This window comes from Lathamus discolor, chromosome 1, assembly GCF_037157495.1.
Source record: "Lathamus discolor isolate bLatDis1 chromosome 1, bLatDis1.hap1, whole genome shotgun sequence".
Classification (NCBI taxonomy): Eukaryota; Metazoa; Chordata; class Aves; order Psittaciformes; family Psittacidae; genus Lathamus; species Lathamus discolor.
This window is the reverse complement of record NC_088884.1, coordinates 13044951-13061443: the sequence shown is the minus strand read 5'-3', so window position 1 is coordinate 13061443 and position 16493 is coordinate 13044951. Positions and strand designations below refer to the sequence as shown.

At 38.1% G+C, this 16493-nt stretch overlaps 1 protein-coding gene across 1 annotated transcript in view; it reads left to right on the top strand.

Moving 5' to 3' along the window:
- Positions 1 to 16493, top strand: part of CNTN1 (contactin 1) — a 250194-nt gene that overhangs the window by 219883 nt on the left and 13818 nt on the right. The window contains exons 22-25 of the mRNA XM_065692968.1: positions 3423 to 3526; positions 9498 to 9684; positions 11484 to 11596; positions 12733 to 12889. Coding sequence (XP_065549040.1) covers positions 3423 to 3526; positions 9498 to 9684; positions 11484 to 11596; positions 12733 to 12889 — 561 coding nt within the window. The remainder of the gene's footprint in view (positions 1 to 3422; positions 3527 to 9497; positions 9685 to 11483; positions 11597 to 12732; positions 12890 to 16493) is intronic.

Here is a 16493-nt window from a genome sequence, read left to right as displayed (position 1 = left end):
GTATTTGCTGTCAATGAGCACTACACAGAAGTATTCAAGATTCTTCACACCGCTTGTTGAAAGATTTAAGAATTTAAAAGAAGAAATTCTGATCTTCATATTAGTTGCCTAAAATGCTAACATCATTATCCAGCTATGTCTCTGTGATGTGTTAATACATGTGTTTGACATGTGTAATTTTTTTCTTCTTAACAGACCACACTAAATCCTATTATTCAAGTAGATCAGTATCAGAATTTATCCCCAAATTGTGAAAGAATGATACTTCAGTTGTATCCAGTTCTATTTCCAGCATGTTTAGAGTCTAATATAAATTATCCCAACCACATTCTTTATTCTGGTTTGGATGTTAGAGCTATCAAGTGAATAATTTAATGAAAACCTGTTTGACATTCCACTAAAATCTTTTTTTTTTTTTTTTTTAATTTTTGGTGGAATTATTTCACATGCTGTGATCTTTAGGATTGAAGTTTAAATGACATTTCCAAACTTAAAGGGAAAGAAAAGTACTAGAAGAAGGTTTACTTTAAATCAGAAGAAATATATACAACATCCTAATTGCAATATAATCACTCAAGCCTGTTTTAAAAGAATGTGGTTTATTAATTCCTGCCAGAAATCCTGAAAATTGCTCATATTTTTCTTTCCATAAAGCAGAATCTCTTTCACAAAGTCAACAGATCCAGACCAAAGAGCCAAGAGGAGGGATATGATAACAAGGTCACATTCTCACACTTCCGACTGTTCTTTACTCTGTGTACTTTATGGGAGATTTATGTCCATGAGTCCCATTAGTACTAATGGGAACTTTGCACACAAATCGCCCACACAGAGAGAAAAGATAAAATAGTCCTTTCGTTTCTATCAATCAATAATTCGGGATTCAAGATAGCAATACTTGGCTATCTATAGAGGTTAATGCTAATCCTTTTTCTCAGAAAAATGTACCTTCAACAGCTGCTGCAGCAACAGAACAATTGTTTTTCCAACTGTATAAATGAATTAGTAAATAGTTATGGTGTAATAAAAGTCATATCTGCCAAATAGCATTTCAGTATCCATCCTTTCTCAGACACATTATGTACAGCTGACTGATAAGCTCCCAAGTGTTTGTATTAGGATAATGCTAACCATGTCAGGGATGGCAGTGTGTTTGGATAGCTCTCTTAAGTTCAGAGGCATAGCAGAGTCTACTAGCTCCAAGAGACAGAGGAAAAGCAAATGTGCAGTGGTGCCACCTTCCAGATACAGAAGTCACTTCAGTGGCTGCTGGTGTTCTGACATAAACTTCAGCAAATTCCAGACACTTGATAGAAACACTTGCAGTTAAATTACACCAGATGCCGGCAGCAAAAGGAATAGAAGCTCAGTGAACCTGCTTCTTTTCTCTGATTTCAAGCACATGGGTCACCAGAACAGTCAGATACATGGTGATCCAAACCTTCCCAGTAGTGCTCACAGCTCCTGTGCAGAGCTATGACGTTGACTACTGACCAGATGGATCCGGGAACTTCAGGACGGGTTAGAAGGAACTTTTCCAATAGATGTAGCAGAATTTATTCCAAAGAGCATTCTGCAGAGTTTTCTCCTGGCATTCAGACTTGTACAGTCACCTCCATACCTTGTAGCATGCTTACTGGCTCCCAGCCTTAACTTTATATGTTTACACTTAGAAGATAATTATGTGATGACCGCTATGTTTTCAGCGAAGAGAACAGATTGTGAGGCCCACGTGATTGCTGCTTTTCTGGTAGAATTATTGAATTAGAAGGGTGGAGAAAAGCAGCTGATGTAATCTTTCTGGCTCAGGAGACACTGTAAAATATTTATAGAAATTTAATGCCAAATAGGGATATAAATTGTTTGGAGCTCATAAACAAGCATAAGCAGATAAAATTGTTTAGAGTATTGTATCAACAAAATTCCTGGCAGTTGGCACTATTCAATATGAAATATTTTGGCAAATTCTGTAATTGATACCATAGAGGAGAGTCTGACAGTTATTTGGGTAGAGGTAAAATGATTGCATCTATTTTAGCTGTACTTTTATACATCTGAATCAGCAAGTGGTATTACTACCATCAGACAATGCAACTTCTCAAAGGTATTACTAAGATTTTAAAGCAATATGGTCATGCAATATTCCATATGGATATGTATAAATATACGTACATAAATAAATATAATTATGGCATTTCTACTAAGTTGTAAATGTGGGCATCTTCATTCACTTTAGTAACTGGGGAATTTCTGTGTTCTCATCTTTTTTAAGCCAAGTTCCATATCTGACAGCTACTAGTCATACCTGCCGTTGCTAGTAATGAGTAAGGATTGCTAGTAATGAGTGCACAGGCCTCTTGCTTATCTAAATTGCTGTCATTATGAAAACAATTTTGCAATAATGTATCATTTTTTTAATTATACATTTGCATTATTAACAGCCATTGAAAGACAATTACAAAAGGAAACTTTGCATATAAGATTATTTTGTTACCTGGGATACTTTTCATGAGAGATGTAACTGATTTTTTTCTTAACAGTGGCTGTTTTGATGTATAGTTGACTGGATGCCCAGTTGGAAGATTAAGTATATGAAAGCTTTCCTCAGCTCAGGCTGCCATGCCTGTCTGTTGCAACTTGTTTCAAAAGGTTCGCGACAGAGAACTGTTCTCAGCTTGGAAAGCTTTATCTTTTATAGGCATTGCTAAGTTTATGCCTTTTTAAATTCCTTACCTCACTTAAAGTGCAAGCAGCAGTGAAATTAACAGATTCTCATAATGAAACTAGAACTTAATATTCTAAGCCCTGAATAAAAGCGTATCACATGATCAGGGTCTGTATTCTGCTTTGGCTGATGTTCAGAACTAAGAACACAAACAAAATCAACTGTCTGATTTATGCTTGATAGAAAGGTACTCTTGGATAATTTCATACCTATGTTAAAGTTTATATATGCCACTGGCCAGCACTGTATCGAATGTCTGGTCTATAAAAACTTTGCATCGTCATGACTAAGTGATATACATATGATTATTTGTGTGTAACTAGCTTAAAAATATCTGATGTGCATCACCTGTGAGCTGCTGCCCAATTTTCATAAAGGATCACTGTATACTTCATTCTATTTATCAAAGCCCGGTTTCAATTTACACACATTTCAGCACAGAATCTGTTGAAGCATAAAAATACATGGTCTGAGCCAAGTAATAGGATCATTGCTTTGTTTCTATAGAGTCATTTTCCATACAGATCATCACTGAATTTAAAGTTTATTCAAGTGAAACCAGATTGAAGATTAACATGCTTGGCTCCTTGATAGCAATAAAATAATAGAAAATATTGGAGTGAGAAGAACCCCTATGAGTGAGTATATCTGGATCACTGGATGAGATTGAATGATTAGCATGTGTTTTATCTTCCAGCTCCAACTGAAATACCTACAGATGTGAGTGTAAAAGTTTTGTCATCTTCGGAAATGTCTGTTTCTTGGCACCATGTTTCTGATAAATCTGTGGAAGGTTACCAGGTGAGTTTAGAGGTGACACTGTCTAGCTTCTTATTCATTTAATTTCAGTATTTAAATTCAAGAATAATTCCTACTCTAGCATTCTCTCTCATAAGTTTCACTTCTGTTTAGTTGGTATTTGCTGTACAGCTTTCACATCCTGAGGAACAGGTTATTTTTGGTGCTATGTACTTTGTTACTAAAACATATTAACAAATGTACGTGCTCATTATTTCATGAAAGAATCTTGTCTGTGTTAAGTAGCTGAATGCCTATCTCTGTCTTCTGAAAACACACTGAAATTAAGTATTGAGTGTAATTGTCAACACAGACATGAAATTGTAACTAACTTATGGCCCAATTAAATTATCAGCAGTTATTAATATCACTAACCCCAAAATTCTGTAGTGAGACTACATGACAAATGCCCAGAATCCAGTATAACAGAGACTTGCTATTGTGCAAGACAATGATGTTTTGTTTGTGGTTTCTATTCTCCACATGAAAAAGAGCTTCAGACTATATTCATCTTGTCCAAGACTAAGTGGTACTACCAGTAAAAATTGTTCTTGTCCTTGTACAAAGATGACAACAGCCACAGGGTGGGTGCAACCAGAAATGGCTATGTAGTACTCCAGAAGGGAAGTCTTAATATCATCCATTCACAGTGGATGCTGACAAACTGCAATGTGCAGCCGGCTTACTTTGGCTGCACTCCAGAATAGGGATTTGGGCTTTAGTTGTTAGTGACTTGCTTTGTAATTTAAGTTGTCAGTTGCTTGATGGTAGCCTCTGTGTTCCAAAATAAGCACATACGAATGTGAAGAAACCTCACAGAATGTATTTTTATAGCTGAAATCTATGAATAAATGTTCTTTTAATTAAAAGTACTTGTTTCTATATTTTCCAATCTCTGTTTCTGTCTCCATGAGATTTATGTAATACTTTCGGGATACTGAAATAACATCATAGCAGAGATCTCAATAAGAACTAGCATAATGCCCCATATAAAGTTTGATTCTACACAGTACACACATCATAAAGTTTTAAAATTATAAGCAAAGGACACTGGAGCTTGAAATTAAAACAGTGACATCCATGGCAACTCCTAATTTACTAAGGCACTCCACTGGTTTGGTGTTTTCATAGGGATTTTGCAGCTTGAACAGGATAGGCAAATTCATGGTCATGACTGAGAGCTGGGTGGAGTGCCCAGATCTGTGAGCTGGAGGCAGCCAGCCCTGTAGTTGTGTTGCACCCCTGAGCTGGGCAGTCTGTGCAGAAACTGGGCATGAAGCCTGCACACCCTGCATAACCAGAACAGATGCTTGGCAGGCCCACACCGGGGGACTGGTGCGGATGTGGGGAGAGCAGCAACGAGGAGTGCTGGGAGATGTTGGGATTGCAGTAGTGATAGAGCATGACAATGGATGTTGAGAGTTGTAACAGGGAATAGGGTAGGAAGGTTGGAGGGGTGAGAATAACTGGACAAAGAACATGGTGGGAGAACATTCCCATAGCTTTTGGTCATTTTTATAATTTTACTTCATTTTACAGAAAGCTGTCTGAGTTGCTGTAGGGTACAGCAAGGGAAGAAGGGGAGGGAGAGAATTCAGCAGGCAAGAACAGGATACATGGAACAGTCAATAGAAAAGGAAAAAAGTTGGGAAGAAGCGTAGAGGATCTTTGGGCTGGAAAGAGAATTAATCCTGTTCTGAGGCCAGGTGAGGTACCCTGGGAATGGGCGGAGAGCTCTGTTACACACACTGTAGATATGTGGGGTGTGGTCTTATTTTGATAGCTGGAGTATAACTTCATCCACTCATTCCTAGAGAAGTACTACACTTCCACGAATCCAGTGTGTACTGGGTGGCTTGCACATGTACAGTGAGAAGGGCATTAAAATATGAATTTCTTCTCTTTTTTTTATTTTTCTAAAGTAATCTAGTTTTCAGGACTGTGGAAAAACATTCCCAGGCTGATAGGCATGAATTACTGCCCCAGGGAGCTTGATAAGGTGTTAATTATGAGGTCATTTTCTCTAGAGCAATCATCAGCCTCATTCTAGTAGAGGGGACAGGAGCAAAGGGCAAGCTTGTGCTTCTGTGCTGTGTGCAGGAAGAAAGTCTTGTGCTCTTGACGATCGGCTCTCCCATCAGTCCTGAAGGAGCCATAGGACAGGGCAAAAATAGGGAGGGCTCTCTTCTGGAAGATCAAGGCTGCAGACAGTTACAACTGAAGTTGTGAGAGGAGGAGCACTCAAACTACATTATAAAACTCCAGTGGACATGCCCGGAAGGCTCTGTCTCTATTGGCATCAAGAAATACTCCAATGTTTATTTTTTAATTACTCTGCTGTAACACAGGTTAGCAAAATCCCTCATTCACCAGAACACCTTCTCAGTTTCATTTTGGTCTTTATTATTACCTGAAAACTATATGATTGACCTTGTAAATGCTGGAGTTTAAAAGGTGGGAGTACCCAGAGCAAAGTACCTGAAGGTATTTCACCTACGACACAATGAGTTTCACACCAGGAGGAGTCAGATTTTCTTGACACTAATGCATAGTGTCAGGATGATTGCCCTCATGGTGATGAGTGTGAGCTGATACATTTTGCCATTACAGAAGGGTATCCTCAACTCACACTTAAAGGAGAGATAAAGTATGAAACCTGTCTCCATTCATATAGAGAATTTAAGATTTATGAGTCCTTACAATAGCCTCCTTGTATCACTGCTCACCACCATTGTCCCTCATTTACTGAAATATGCTATCAAACATTCTTTCTTAACTTGAATAAAGTATCCCTTTTATGTTTCTCCCTTGTAAAACTTTCATGACTATGAGAGCTGTTGTTTCATGTTTAATATGCAGAACCAACTTCTGGTGTATTTCTGTATATTAAAATTTGAGCAGAGGAGAGGACCTTGAAAGAGTATTTTTCTCTGATTTCAGCACAGAGGGCTGCACTCATTCGTGATAGATAAACTATTCTTTCCTACAGATCACTGTTAGCTTATCTCCTACAACAAACTCTAGAGCTGCAGTAAAATACCATCCTTTGTCCCCTGGGATTCATGACCAATAGATTAACTAGGTAAATGCAGAGCACCAGGAAGAAACAGACTGTCCAAGGTTATTATCCAGGCTCCTTAAGTAAAAGATAGAGTGGCTACTGAGCAAAATGGGAAATGTGGCTTCCTGAAGAAATGGGGCATTTAATTCTAGGTATCTGCAGAGGTTAAAGAGGGAAAGAAATTTCCGATTTAGTTCAAGAGTCTTTTAAATTACTTACATAATAAGTAAGTGAGAAGAGAAATGTAGAAATAAAGAAGACAGTACTTTTTCTTAGCCCTCAAGAGAGTCATCTAACTTCAATTTTTTTCTTTTCCAAGAATAGTTACAATGACCCAAATATGTAGATGTATTTTAAATGAAAAGGCAAAGATCACACACAGCTCACACACTCTAGGAGTAGTCAAGTCTACAACACTGCAGCCAAGAACAATAGTATTTGGGATTTAAATTTATTTTAATTTTTAAGTTATATTACTTCTGTCTGAAGTGTAATATGCTCTCAGTGAAGTAATTTACATTTTCTTTCATTGTTCTCACTTGTCTTGTTTTATGCTGTAGGTTACTTGTTATATTACACCCTTAGCATCACTGTAGTGCAAATGAACAGTAGGATTGTAGAAAGTTTTGCAAGTCAGAAGTATTCAAAGGCTTCCAGCATATGCCCCATGATTAACAAAAGCTTCACATAAAGTATGTTTGCTTTAGGTAAAACAGCTACTTAATGAACATAGTGCAACATACTAAAACTGAATTAGTCTTCAATAGCCAGTTAATATCAACAGCAAAAATACCATTGGTATTGTCATAGCTAATAAACTTTCAGACACCTAGAACTTCACAGACATCCCTTTGCTGTAGACTAGAAACTTGTTTGGACTTAGGGGCAGACAACCTCTAGTTCCTGACTTACATGCCCTCTCACTTTTGTGTTAGACGCTTATGGTTCACAGCTTATGGTATACAGCTGGCTGCATTCAACAGCAACAGCTTATCTACAACAGTTTGCTAATCACAGAAAAGAAAATTCTTATTCGAAGATGACAGTCAGACCTTCAGCTGAAATGACCATGCCAGTTTCAGATTCATCGAGCAGAGGTTACCACCTTGCTACAGAAGCCTGCACAATGGATAGGGTGCACATTCCTCACTCTCTTTGGGGTAAAGGCTGTTGACTCAGTAAAATAGCCACATTGATAAGTGTGAATTTCATGAGTGTGAGTGCCTAAATTACAGTAAACTGATGTTTAGGATGCATGAACACTGTTCAGGACATATATTCATATAACTAAAAATTACCTGTTTGTGCCTGCTGAAAGGCAGGTATGCATACTGTATTTAAAATCAGAGCCAGTTTGGCTGCAGGTAAAATGTGATTATCTCTACACCAGGAAAGACTGAGAAAAGCCATGGAGATATTGTCACATTTATAGTAATCAGAGTATGAGTAATCTCTGACACTGATGGATAAGACTGAGGCAACAAATATTAACAGGAGACTTCAGTATTTAAATGAGAGTAACCTCTGCATACAAAGACATTTGAAACAGATGGAAAGAAATCCTCTACCACACTTCTCATTCGGCCAGAGTATGTGCCTTATAAATATTTTTATAAAACATTTTAATTTTAATGTGAAAAAGAGATAACAAAACCTTGCCAAGCAAGGGTTGTACCCAAGGTTTGTAAAGAGGAGAACTGCAATATGAGCACCTTGACAAACTATCTGCTTTGCTAGCCTATAATTTAAATGAAGTTTCAAGGAAAACTAATGTCAGCAGAACAGATACTAAAGCAGTTGCTATTTAAAAGATAAAATAACAGGATACCTGATGTCACCAGTCAAATCTTACAGAGCAAGATTTATTCCTGGAGCCTGAAATTGCCAAGAACGTTAGCCTCTTCCTAAAAAAAATTAAAAGCTCCTCATTTATCATAGCCTAGAATCATTACAAAGACAGGCAAAAGCTGAGGGGAGGTGTTGGGAGTAAAAAGTAAAAACACTCAAAACCAAACCGTAATGGGCATGGCTTTCCACGTTTTCAGGTTAGTGCAGTAATTTAGTCTTATGCAAATGGCTATAAACCAGACAAAACCTAGAGACTGACAGTGTTTTACTCTCAATTGCATCTCACAAAGCCATGCAGACTAGAACCCTATGGGATGGCATCTCTCCATAGGAATTACTCCTCTTTAAACTGGAGCTTTGTAATGTGTAAGGAGTTAAAGTAGAATGGAGCCATTTCCTGGGGAAAAAAAAAAAAAAACACAACACAATTTCTGTGTACAGTTAATTGACTTTGGACTGTAAGATGCTTCAACTGATGCCTTTCCCATTGTTTAAGAATTTTCAGGTTCTTTCTCATTTACTTTGACAAATGTCTTATTGTACTATGAAACCTGATTGATTTAGCCAAAGAACTTCAGAAAATAGTTAGGTAACAGGTACCAGACCTGCACGTATGGATAACACAGTGAGTACTTCTCATTCCCTAGACAGAAGTACAAAAGGATTAAATTTGTAAGACATTTTAAACAAAATATTGTGGAAATATTAGTAGAGTTTAGTCTACACTGTAGTGTAGGAAAACAATAATAACGTTCAGAATAAAATGCTCAAATAAAAGAGCAAGAAGAAAATAGTCTTGTTCTCTGAAGGCATTATCCATCTCCCAGACTTTTAATGACTTAGCTGAGAACAAGTTAAACCACTGTGAGTGTAAAATCTGAGTTTATTTCTATTTGTTTAAGAACTTGGTTAAAATCAGACTGTAGAAGGAATTTTATGCCATTGCTGTTAGATTTCTTTTAACTTGCTTACTACCCAAAGTATGGAAATATGCAGCAAAATATTTTCTTATAAAATTTATTAATAAATTTGTGAAGTTTAATCCTTACATTTTCTTGCTCACAGATTCGTTACTGGGCTGCTCATGATAAAGAAGCAGCTGCACAGCGGGTACAAGTGAGCAATCAAGAATACTCAACCAAACTGGAAAACCTGAAGCCTAATACTCGCTACCATGTAGATGTTTCTGCCTTTAATAGCGCAGGCTATGGACCTCCCAGCAGAACCATTGATGTCATTACCAGGAAAGCACGTAAGTAAATGGGGCATTAGGTAAAGTATAAAGTCATGCACTTTACTATTGGATGTCGCATCATGTTTTCAAATGTGGCTTCTCATTCATATACCAGCTGTTCTCCCTTTATGTGGTATTGGTTCTTTGTGTGAAAATGTCTACTAGACTCTCCTTCCTCTCTTTTCCTACCACGGACAATGTGGATATTTTACAGAAGGCTGTAAAGAGACTGAAGATTGTAGTCTCATAGGAGGGTCAGCTGCAAACTCAGGTCAGGTTGCTCAGGGCTTTATCCAGTTGGATCTTGAAAATCCCCAAGGACAGAGAGTGCACAACCTCTCTGGGAAACCTGTTCCATTACCTGACTTTTTTCTGTGCATTTAGTATAAGCCTATTTTAATCAAATTTGTGCCTTTTGTCACTCCTCCACTTGCCAGACCACTTTGAAGAGCCTGGATCCTTCTTCTTGATAACCTCCCTGTAAAAACAGCAACAGTCTCTTAGGTCCCCTCCAAATCAGTCTCTTCTCCAGAGTTAAAAGCCTATCTGCCTCACCCTCCCTTCACAGGGTGAGTGCTCCAGCCCCCCACCAATTTGATGGCACTCTGCTGAACTCACTCAAGATTTCCAGTGTCTTTCCAGTACTGAGGGGCCCTAACCTGGACATGATATGTCCAGCTTAGGGACCCTTCATCAGGGACTGTATCAATAGGAGAAAGGATAATGGGTTTAAACTTTAACGGGGGAAGTTCAGGTCAGATATAAGGAAGAAGTTCTTTACCGTGAGGGTGGTGAGGCACTGGAACAGGTTGCCCAAAGAAGCGGTAAATGCTCCATCCCTGACAGTGTTCAAGGCCAGGTTGAACAGAGCCTTGGGCGACATGGTCTAGAGTGAGGCATCCCTGCCCATGGCAGGGGGGTTGTAACTTGGTGATCTTAAGGTCCTTTCCAGCTCTAACCATTCTATGACTGTATATGACAAATGATGAACAATTCAGACCAGCTATTACTTAGGCAGCTATAAGCTGTCTGTCTGTTATAAGCAACAGTGAGTGATTCTGGCAATTAAAGTGTGACCGATGCCATTTTCATTAACAGAGGATCAAGCAGCCTTGAAAAGTGGGTGTCTGAATCACACCGTTGAACTTTCATGCCATAATAAGTTTCTGAATATAGCTCCTGACTTAATGAGGATACCTAGCACTAACATATGCTAGGCAATTCAATTAAGGAATATGTGTTGTGTATTTAAAACACACTTATATGGGCTAAAAATATGTACAACTCATTTGAGGATTTCTGTCAGTAAATAGTGGATTGTGCAACTTGCACCTGCAGGGTTCATTTTGGTTGAATAAGACTTCATTTTATAAGCTTACTGTGAGAAATGCAATTAATGGTTTCTGCAGTGGGGTACTCCAATTTCTACTGAGTTAAATGCATAGAAATGCTTTTAAATGGTTAATTAAATATTTAATCTCAATGAATAAATATTACTTAAGCCACATTTCTGGGAGGTTCCGAACATAGTCACATGCCAGCAAACGCACATGGTCAGCAACATATTGAAGGGTAATGTTGGCCACTTCCATTCTGGCAACACAGAAATGCAAACCCACAAAGCAGCCCCTGTGCAAGCCGTCCAAAATTGCCTGGCTGGAGCTGTAGCAGTTCTTTCCAAGAAGGAGACTATCTGTTAATCATTTAAAGATCAGCCTAATTTCCCTTTTAATATTTTTACATGTCTTAGTAGAAACATCATTGAATGTTTATAAGAATCTCATTTATGTGCATATTATGCATATGTCGCTTTTCAGCTCCAAGCCAGCGTCCAAGAATCATCAGTTCTGTGAGATCTGGCTCAAGGTACATCATCACCTGGGATCATGTGAAGGCTATGTCAAATGAATCTGCAGTTGAAGGATACAAGGTATGAAAATATCTTTTTGCATCCTACATGAGCTGTATTTTATAGGCAGTGTTGAATTTTTATACCTAACTTAAGCATAGTTGCATGCTAAAGAGATCGCAGACATCAAGTAGGCTTAGGGCAAAGCCAGTGGGCTTAGTCAATATGACAAGAAAACACTGGGGCACCGAAACTCATTTGGGTGGTAAGCCATATTCTGGGAAAGGTTAGTTCAGTGACTGCAGCAACCAAATTTCCCTTATGCATACATTTATAGTCTATTGGCTAAAAATAATGCTTCAAAAATTATACACTTTACAGTTTTTCCTTATAATAGTATGTATTGTTCCAGCTTTCTTTTCACATCTCATGGGGAACTACGGTTTCTGGAACAAGAGTTCTTTAAAGCCTGGGAACGTAGAGGAAGGAAGGAAGGAACAATTAACATCATTAGATGCAATTACTGTAGAACTAGAGCAAGTGTATATACTAAGTATAGGGTGTATAGGAAGTTTCAAAAATTAATTCCTGTTTAACTTTGCTGCTTGCTTGGCAGTAAGAAAATGGGTATTGTGTCCTACATGTACAAATTTTGCTTGAGGAGTTGAACTGCTTCCTGGGAATTGCTGACAATGTTTCACAGAGATGATTCCAAAAGGGACTGCGATATTTCCTAAAGGTCCCACAAGACATATACCATCACATTTGCAATAGTTGAACATTGGTAGAGTTAATAAAAAAATTAATAATTGTTTCATTTATTAAAATAATAATAAAATTTATTTAGGAAAGCCCAGTTGAGTTCTTAAGATTTTTGTTTGATGCTCTTTGCCACATGCATTAGTATCTTAGAATCACAGAATCATCATAGAACCTTCCATCATTTAATTACTTGTTTCAAATGTAAGGGATGAAATTATTTTTCAAAGGTAGCATAATTTTGTAACAGATAAAATAATGAGGAAATATCCTGTCCAGATTCACCCTATGTAAAAATGGAAAAAGTAGTATCAGCCACTGAGTTTTGGTATTTATACATATAGGCGTCATATAGAAATAAAAACTTAATACTTTTTCTTTGACACATTGTATGTACATAACTGTGTTTTCATGGAAATATACCTTTTCAATAACTATGCTTACTTTGTCTCTACCAGGTACTTTATAGACCAGATGGACAACATGAAGGCAAGTTGTTTTCAACTGGAAAGCACACAATAGAGGTCCCAGTCCCCAGTGATGGTGAATATGTTGTTGAGGTCCGAGCACACAGTGAAGGAGGAGATGGAGAAGTAGCTCAAATAAAAATTTCAGGTAAGCACATAACTTCCTTTCTTCTTTCCCACACCCCTTGGAAATTCTGAACTGAATATTTTCCTCTTGCATACTATCCAGAAATGGGTGCTTCATTCCCATCAAAACTTCCAAGAGGCAGCTCTTCAACATTGACTACATTGAGAATAAGGGTTTATCTTAGAAAATTTCTGAAGACTCAGCAGTCTAGCCCAATCCTGGAGGCACTGCTAATCTTCCAAATATGAGTTCGTTTCTACTGGTGCCTCCAGTTAGGCTGCCACTTCTAGTATGTGTCCTACAAGCTTAACTACATGGTGCAGGTCTCAGGCTCAAGGTGTCAGCTTCCAATAAGCCTTTAGTTCCTTGTACCTGCTGCCTCTTACCTCATTCTTTTGTCAGCTGCCACTAAGGAAAGTAACTGAGAAAAGTTAGTGGTCCTGTGTGATGCACAGACCAATTGATAGGGAAGTTCCACTTTTCAGGGAAGAGGAAAGCTGTGACATGGAGGGATAAATAAGCAACGAGAAATGCGACATACTCTAGAGTGGGCGGGATGATTGGTAAAGAGGAGAAAGGAGCATGCCTCAGGCTGATTTAACTTGTGCTCAATATTGACTTTTAATACAAGCTCAGACATAGTCTGCACATCTCTTTCCTGTTAGTTTTGTAATTTAAGTAGTGCCTTAGCACACAGTTTGTGAAGTAGAATATCTGAATAAACATCAAGGACTTGGACAGTGTCTTTGCAAGGTTATAATTTAAACACTTGCATTTTATTTGTCTCTTTTAATTTAAAAATGGACTTGGGGAATAGTAAGGATTAGACATCAACAATATTCTTGTCACACAATGCAACCATTATTATATCTTCAAAAAAGCAATGCCTATGCTATATTATCTGTGTACTTTGAGAGGAGCTTCCCACTCCTAAAGGAGTGGACCTCCAATCTGTTGTTTTTCCATAATATGTACAGTTTATATAATCTAGTCTGAACCCGTAGGTATCACCATTTTTGTTTGCGTGAAGCATCTATTCCACTCTTGATCAAATGGAATCTAGAGGTGGAGAATCCATCATTTGCCATATACTTTGTTCTCTTGATTAATCACCTGACATGTTTTTGCCTAAGTTCTTATCTATATTAATCTGGTTTGGGGGTCTGGCCATTGTTTCCTTTAATAGCTTTTGTCTAGATTAAAAAATCTTTTTTGATATGTTCTCCCCATTAAGAAATGTATGTATATCTGCCAAGTGACTGATCAAATGCTAAACAGACTGAGCACCTTGAATTTCTCCATGATAACATTTTCTTTAGGTCATTAATAATTTCAGCAGCTCTTCTCTTCCCTCTCCAACTTCTGAGAATTTCTTTAGGACCGTAGACACTATATGCAGTTTCAACTCTGTGGAGATATTGTCACCTGCCTACCCTTGCTACTCACATCATTATTCATGAGATATTTTCATCAGTCAGTTATTTTCCTGCATTTGGCTATAAAATGGTGTTCATCATGTTTGTCCAACACCAGCTCTAAATCCTTCCTGGAATCCTTGCTTTCCAGCATACAATGTCCCATCCTGATCTGTGTGACATGTCTCTTTTTAACTTGATGTATAATTTTTCATGTGGCCATGATGAAGCACAGTTGTTTTGAATGGCTTAAGTTTCCATGCTTTCCATGTGAATGGGTTTTTGGCATCACTCTCTACTACTTTGCCATTTTAGTTCATGTACACAATTCCTTAACTCTTTACTTCTGGTTTTGATGGAAATGACTGGGTTGCATTTGGTCTACTACTGTTCATTGTGGCATTACACTAGAAATTCAATGACCATTCTTCAATAATTGTGTTTTGAAATCTGACAGTGACTGAATTATTAATCCCTTTAACATGCACTCTGTTAATTCTGTGTACCATTTTCTAAGAGAATGTCTTGGGGTACGAGTCAACCACTCTACAAATGATGTAATGTGTTGTATCATAGTCTGAGGGAATCACTATTAACATATATTACGAGCTGCAAAAAAGTTGGAGCAACCTCTATCCTTAGGACATGTCCTAGGTCATCTTTCTATCATATGTGTGTAATTATCTATCATCAGTGGGGTGCAAAAGCCCTTTAGATAGCAGCAGATTACTTCCCAGACTGGAAGCAGAACCATCATTTCAGTACAATGTTGAGCCCAAGCTGATCAATCTTGCCAGTAAGACCTGTCCCAAGCATGCCCGTACAGAGTTAGCACCTCTGGGAGAGTTAGCATTCTACAGATGCTAGTTTGCAGATTTTTTTGTTACTCCTCTTCCACACTACAAACAAGTTTTTAGCCACAACTTCTATCATAGCCCAGCTAGACAGAGAGGGACTATTCCTTTGGTGGCCTAGATAAAATAGCGTTCTGCGGACTCAGTTTAGGAAAGATTCAAAAAGGGACAAATAGCAGGGTAGTCTTTTTGGAATGTGCAGTATACAGAGAACTGTGCAAGCATTTCAGGCTATTTCTGGGCTCAAACCATGCTTTTTTCCAAAAAGCATAATGAAGCATAGTTTCAACACCTAGTTTTTGGTCTTAAGGAGATCTACCAGTAGTGCGACAGGGTTTAGAATAATTGCCCCAGAACGATGATGACTGGTGGTAAGCTATTAAGTAATGATGATTTTTCCCAGAGACTTGCAGAGAATAGAAGATTTAGTTTGATAGGAATGTGTGTTATGGTGGTCAACTGGCCAAAATGGAACTTAGATGTTTACAAAGAGATGTAAACAATTGCTAAGGCAAAACAGAATGCATCTTATCAAGCCATTGCCTTACTTGACCTTTAGGCATCTGATGCCAGAGTTTGCAAACCAAATTAATTTCCTGCATAAGTGAGTGGGGAGAATTAAGCAACTAAGACAGAGGTTCAGAACAGCCTGGATGCTGACCAGGAATGACCAGATCTTAGGCCAACCAGAAGGCTGCACCAAAAGGAGAGGAATGTCTAGAAAACCTATGTGTCTTCCAGACTGGTGTTTTCCTGACATTCACTGGCTATCAAATCCAAAATCATCTATATAACACATCTGATGTCTAAGCTCCCATTATAATCAGTTGTCATATGGGGTGTAATTCAGAAGCTTAACCCAAACCTGAGATGCCCCAGGAAATCCACACAATGCTGGGAGGCATGACATGATCTGCAGAGGACCTGAGGTCTTCTTGATCAGCAGCTGGAGCCAGACAGGACACCAGAAGTCATCTTTTAACCTATATTTCAGGCATATGCATTACACACTTTTGCAAACCAAAACTGTTTCCTTGATTTTTGTGACTGCTGTTGCTGTGCTAGGCTACCATGTTGTCAGCCTGTTGTAGATGTACTCTGAGCAATTCTTAGCACTTGCTGAATTAGGTGTGAATTAGGTTTAAGTAGAAGAACATCTAGTTCAGGAAACCTAACTGGCCTTCAGGTCTTTACTTGGGTATTAAAAGCACAGCACATTTTAACTAATAATTGCATTTGAAAGTCACATGCAAAACAAACTAGAAATATTTGTTATTTCTAGCTCAACCCCTTTTCTAAGGGAGAGTCCTTCATTTAAGTTTTCTTCATCCTCTACCTTCTCACAGAAAACCCAGT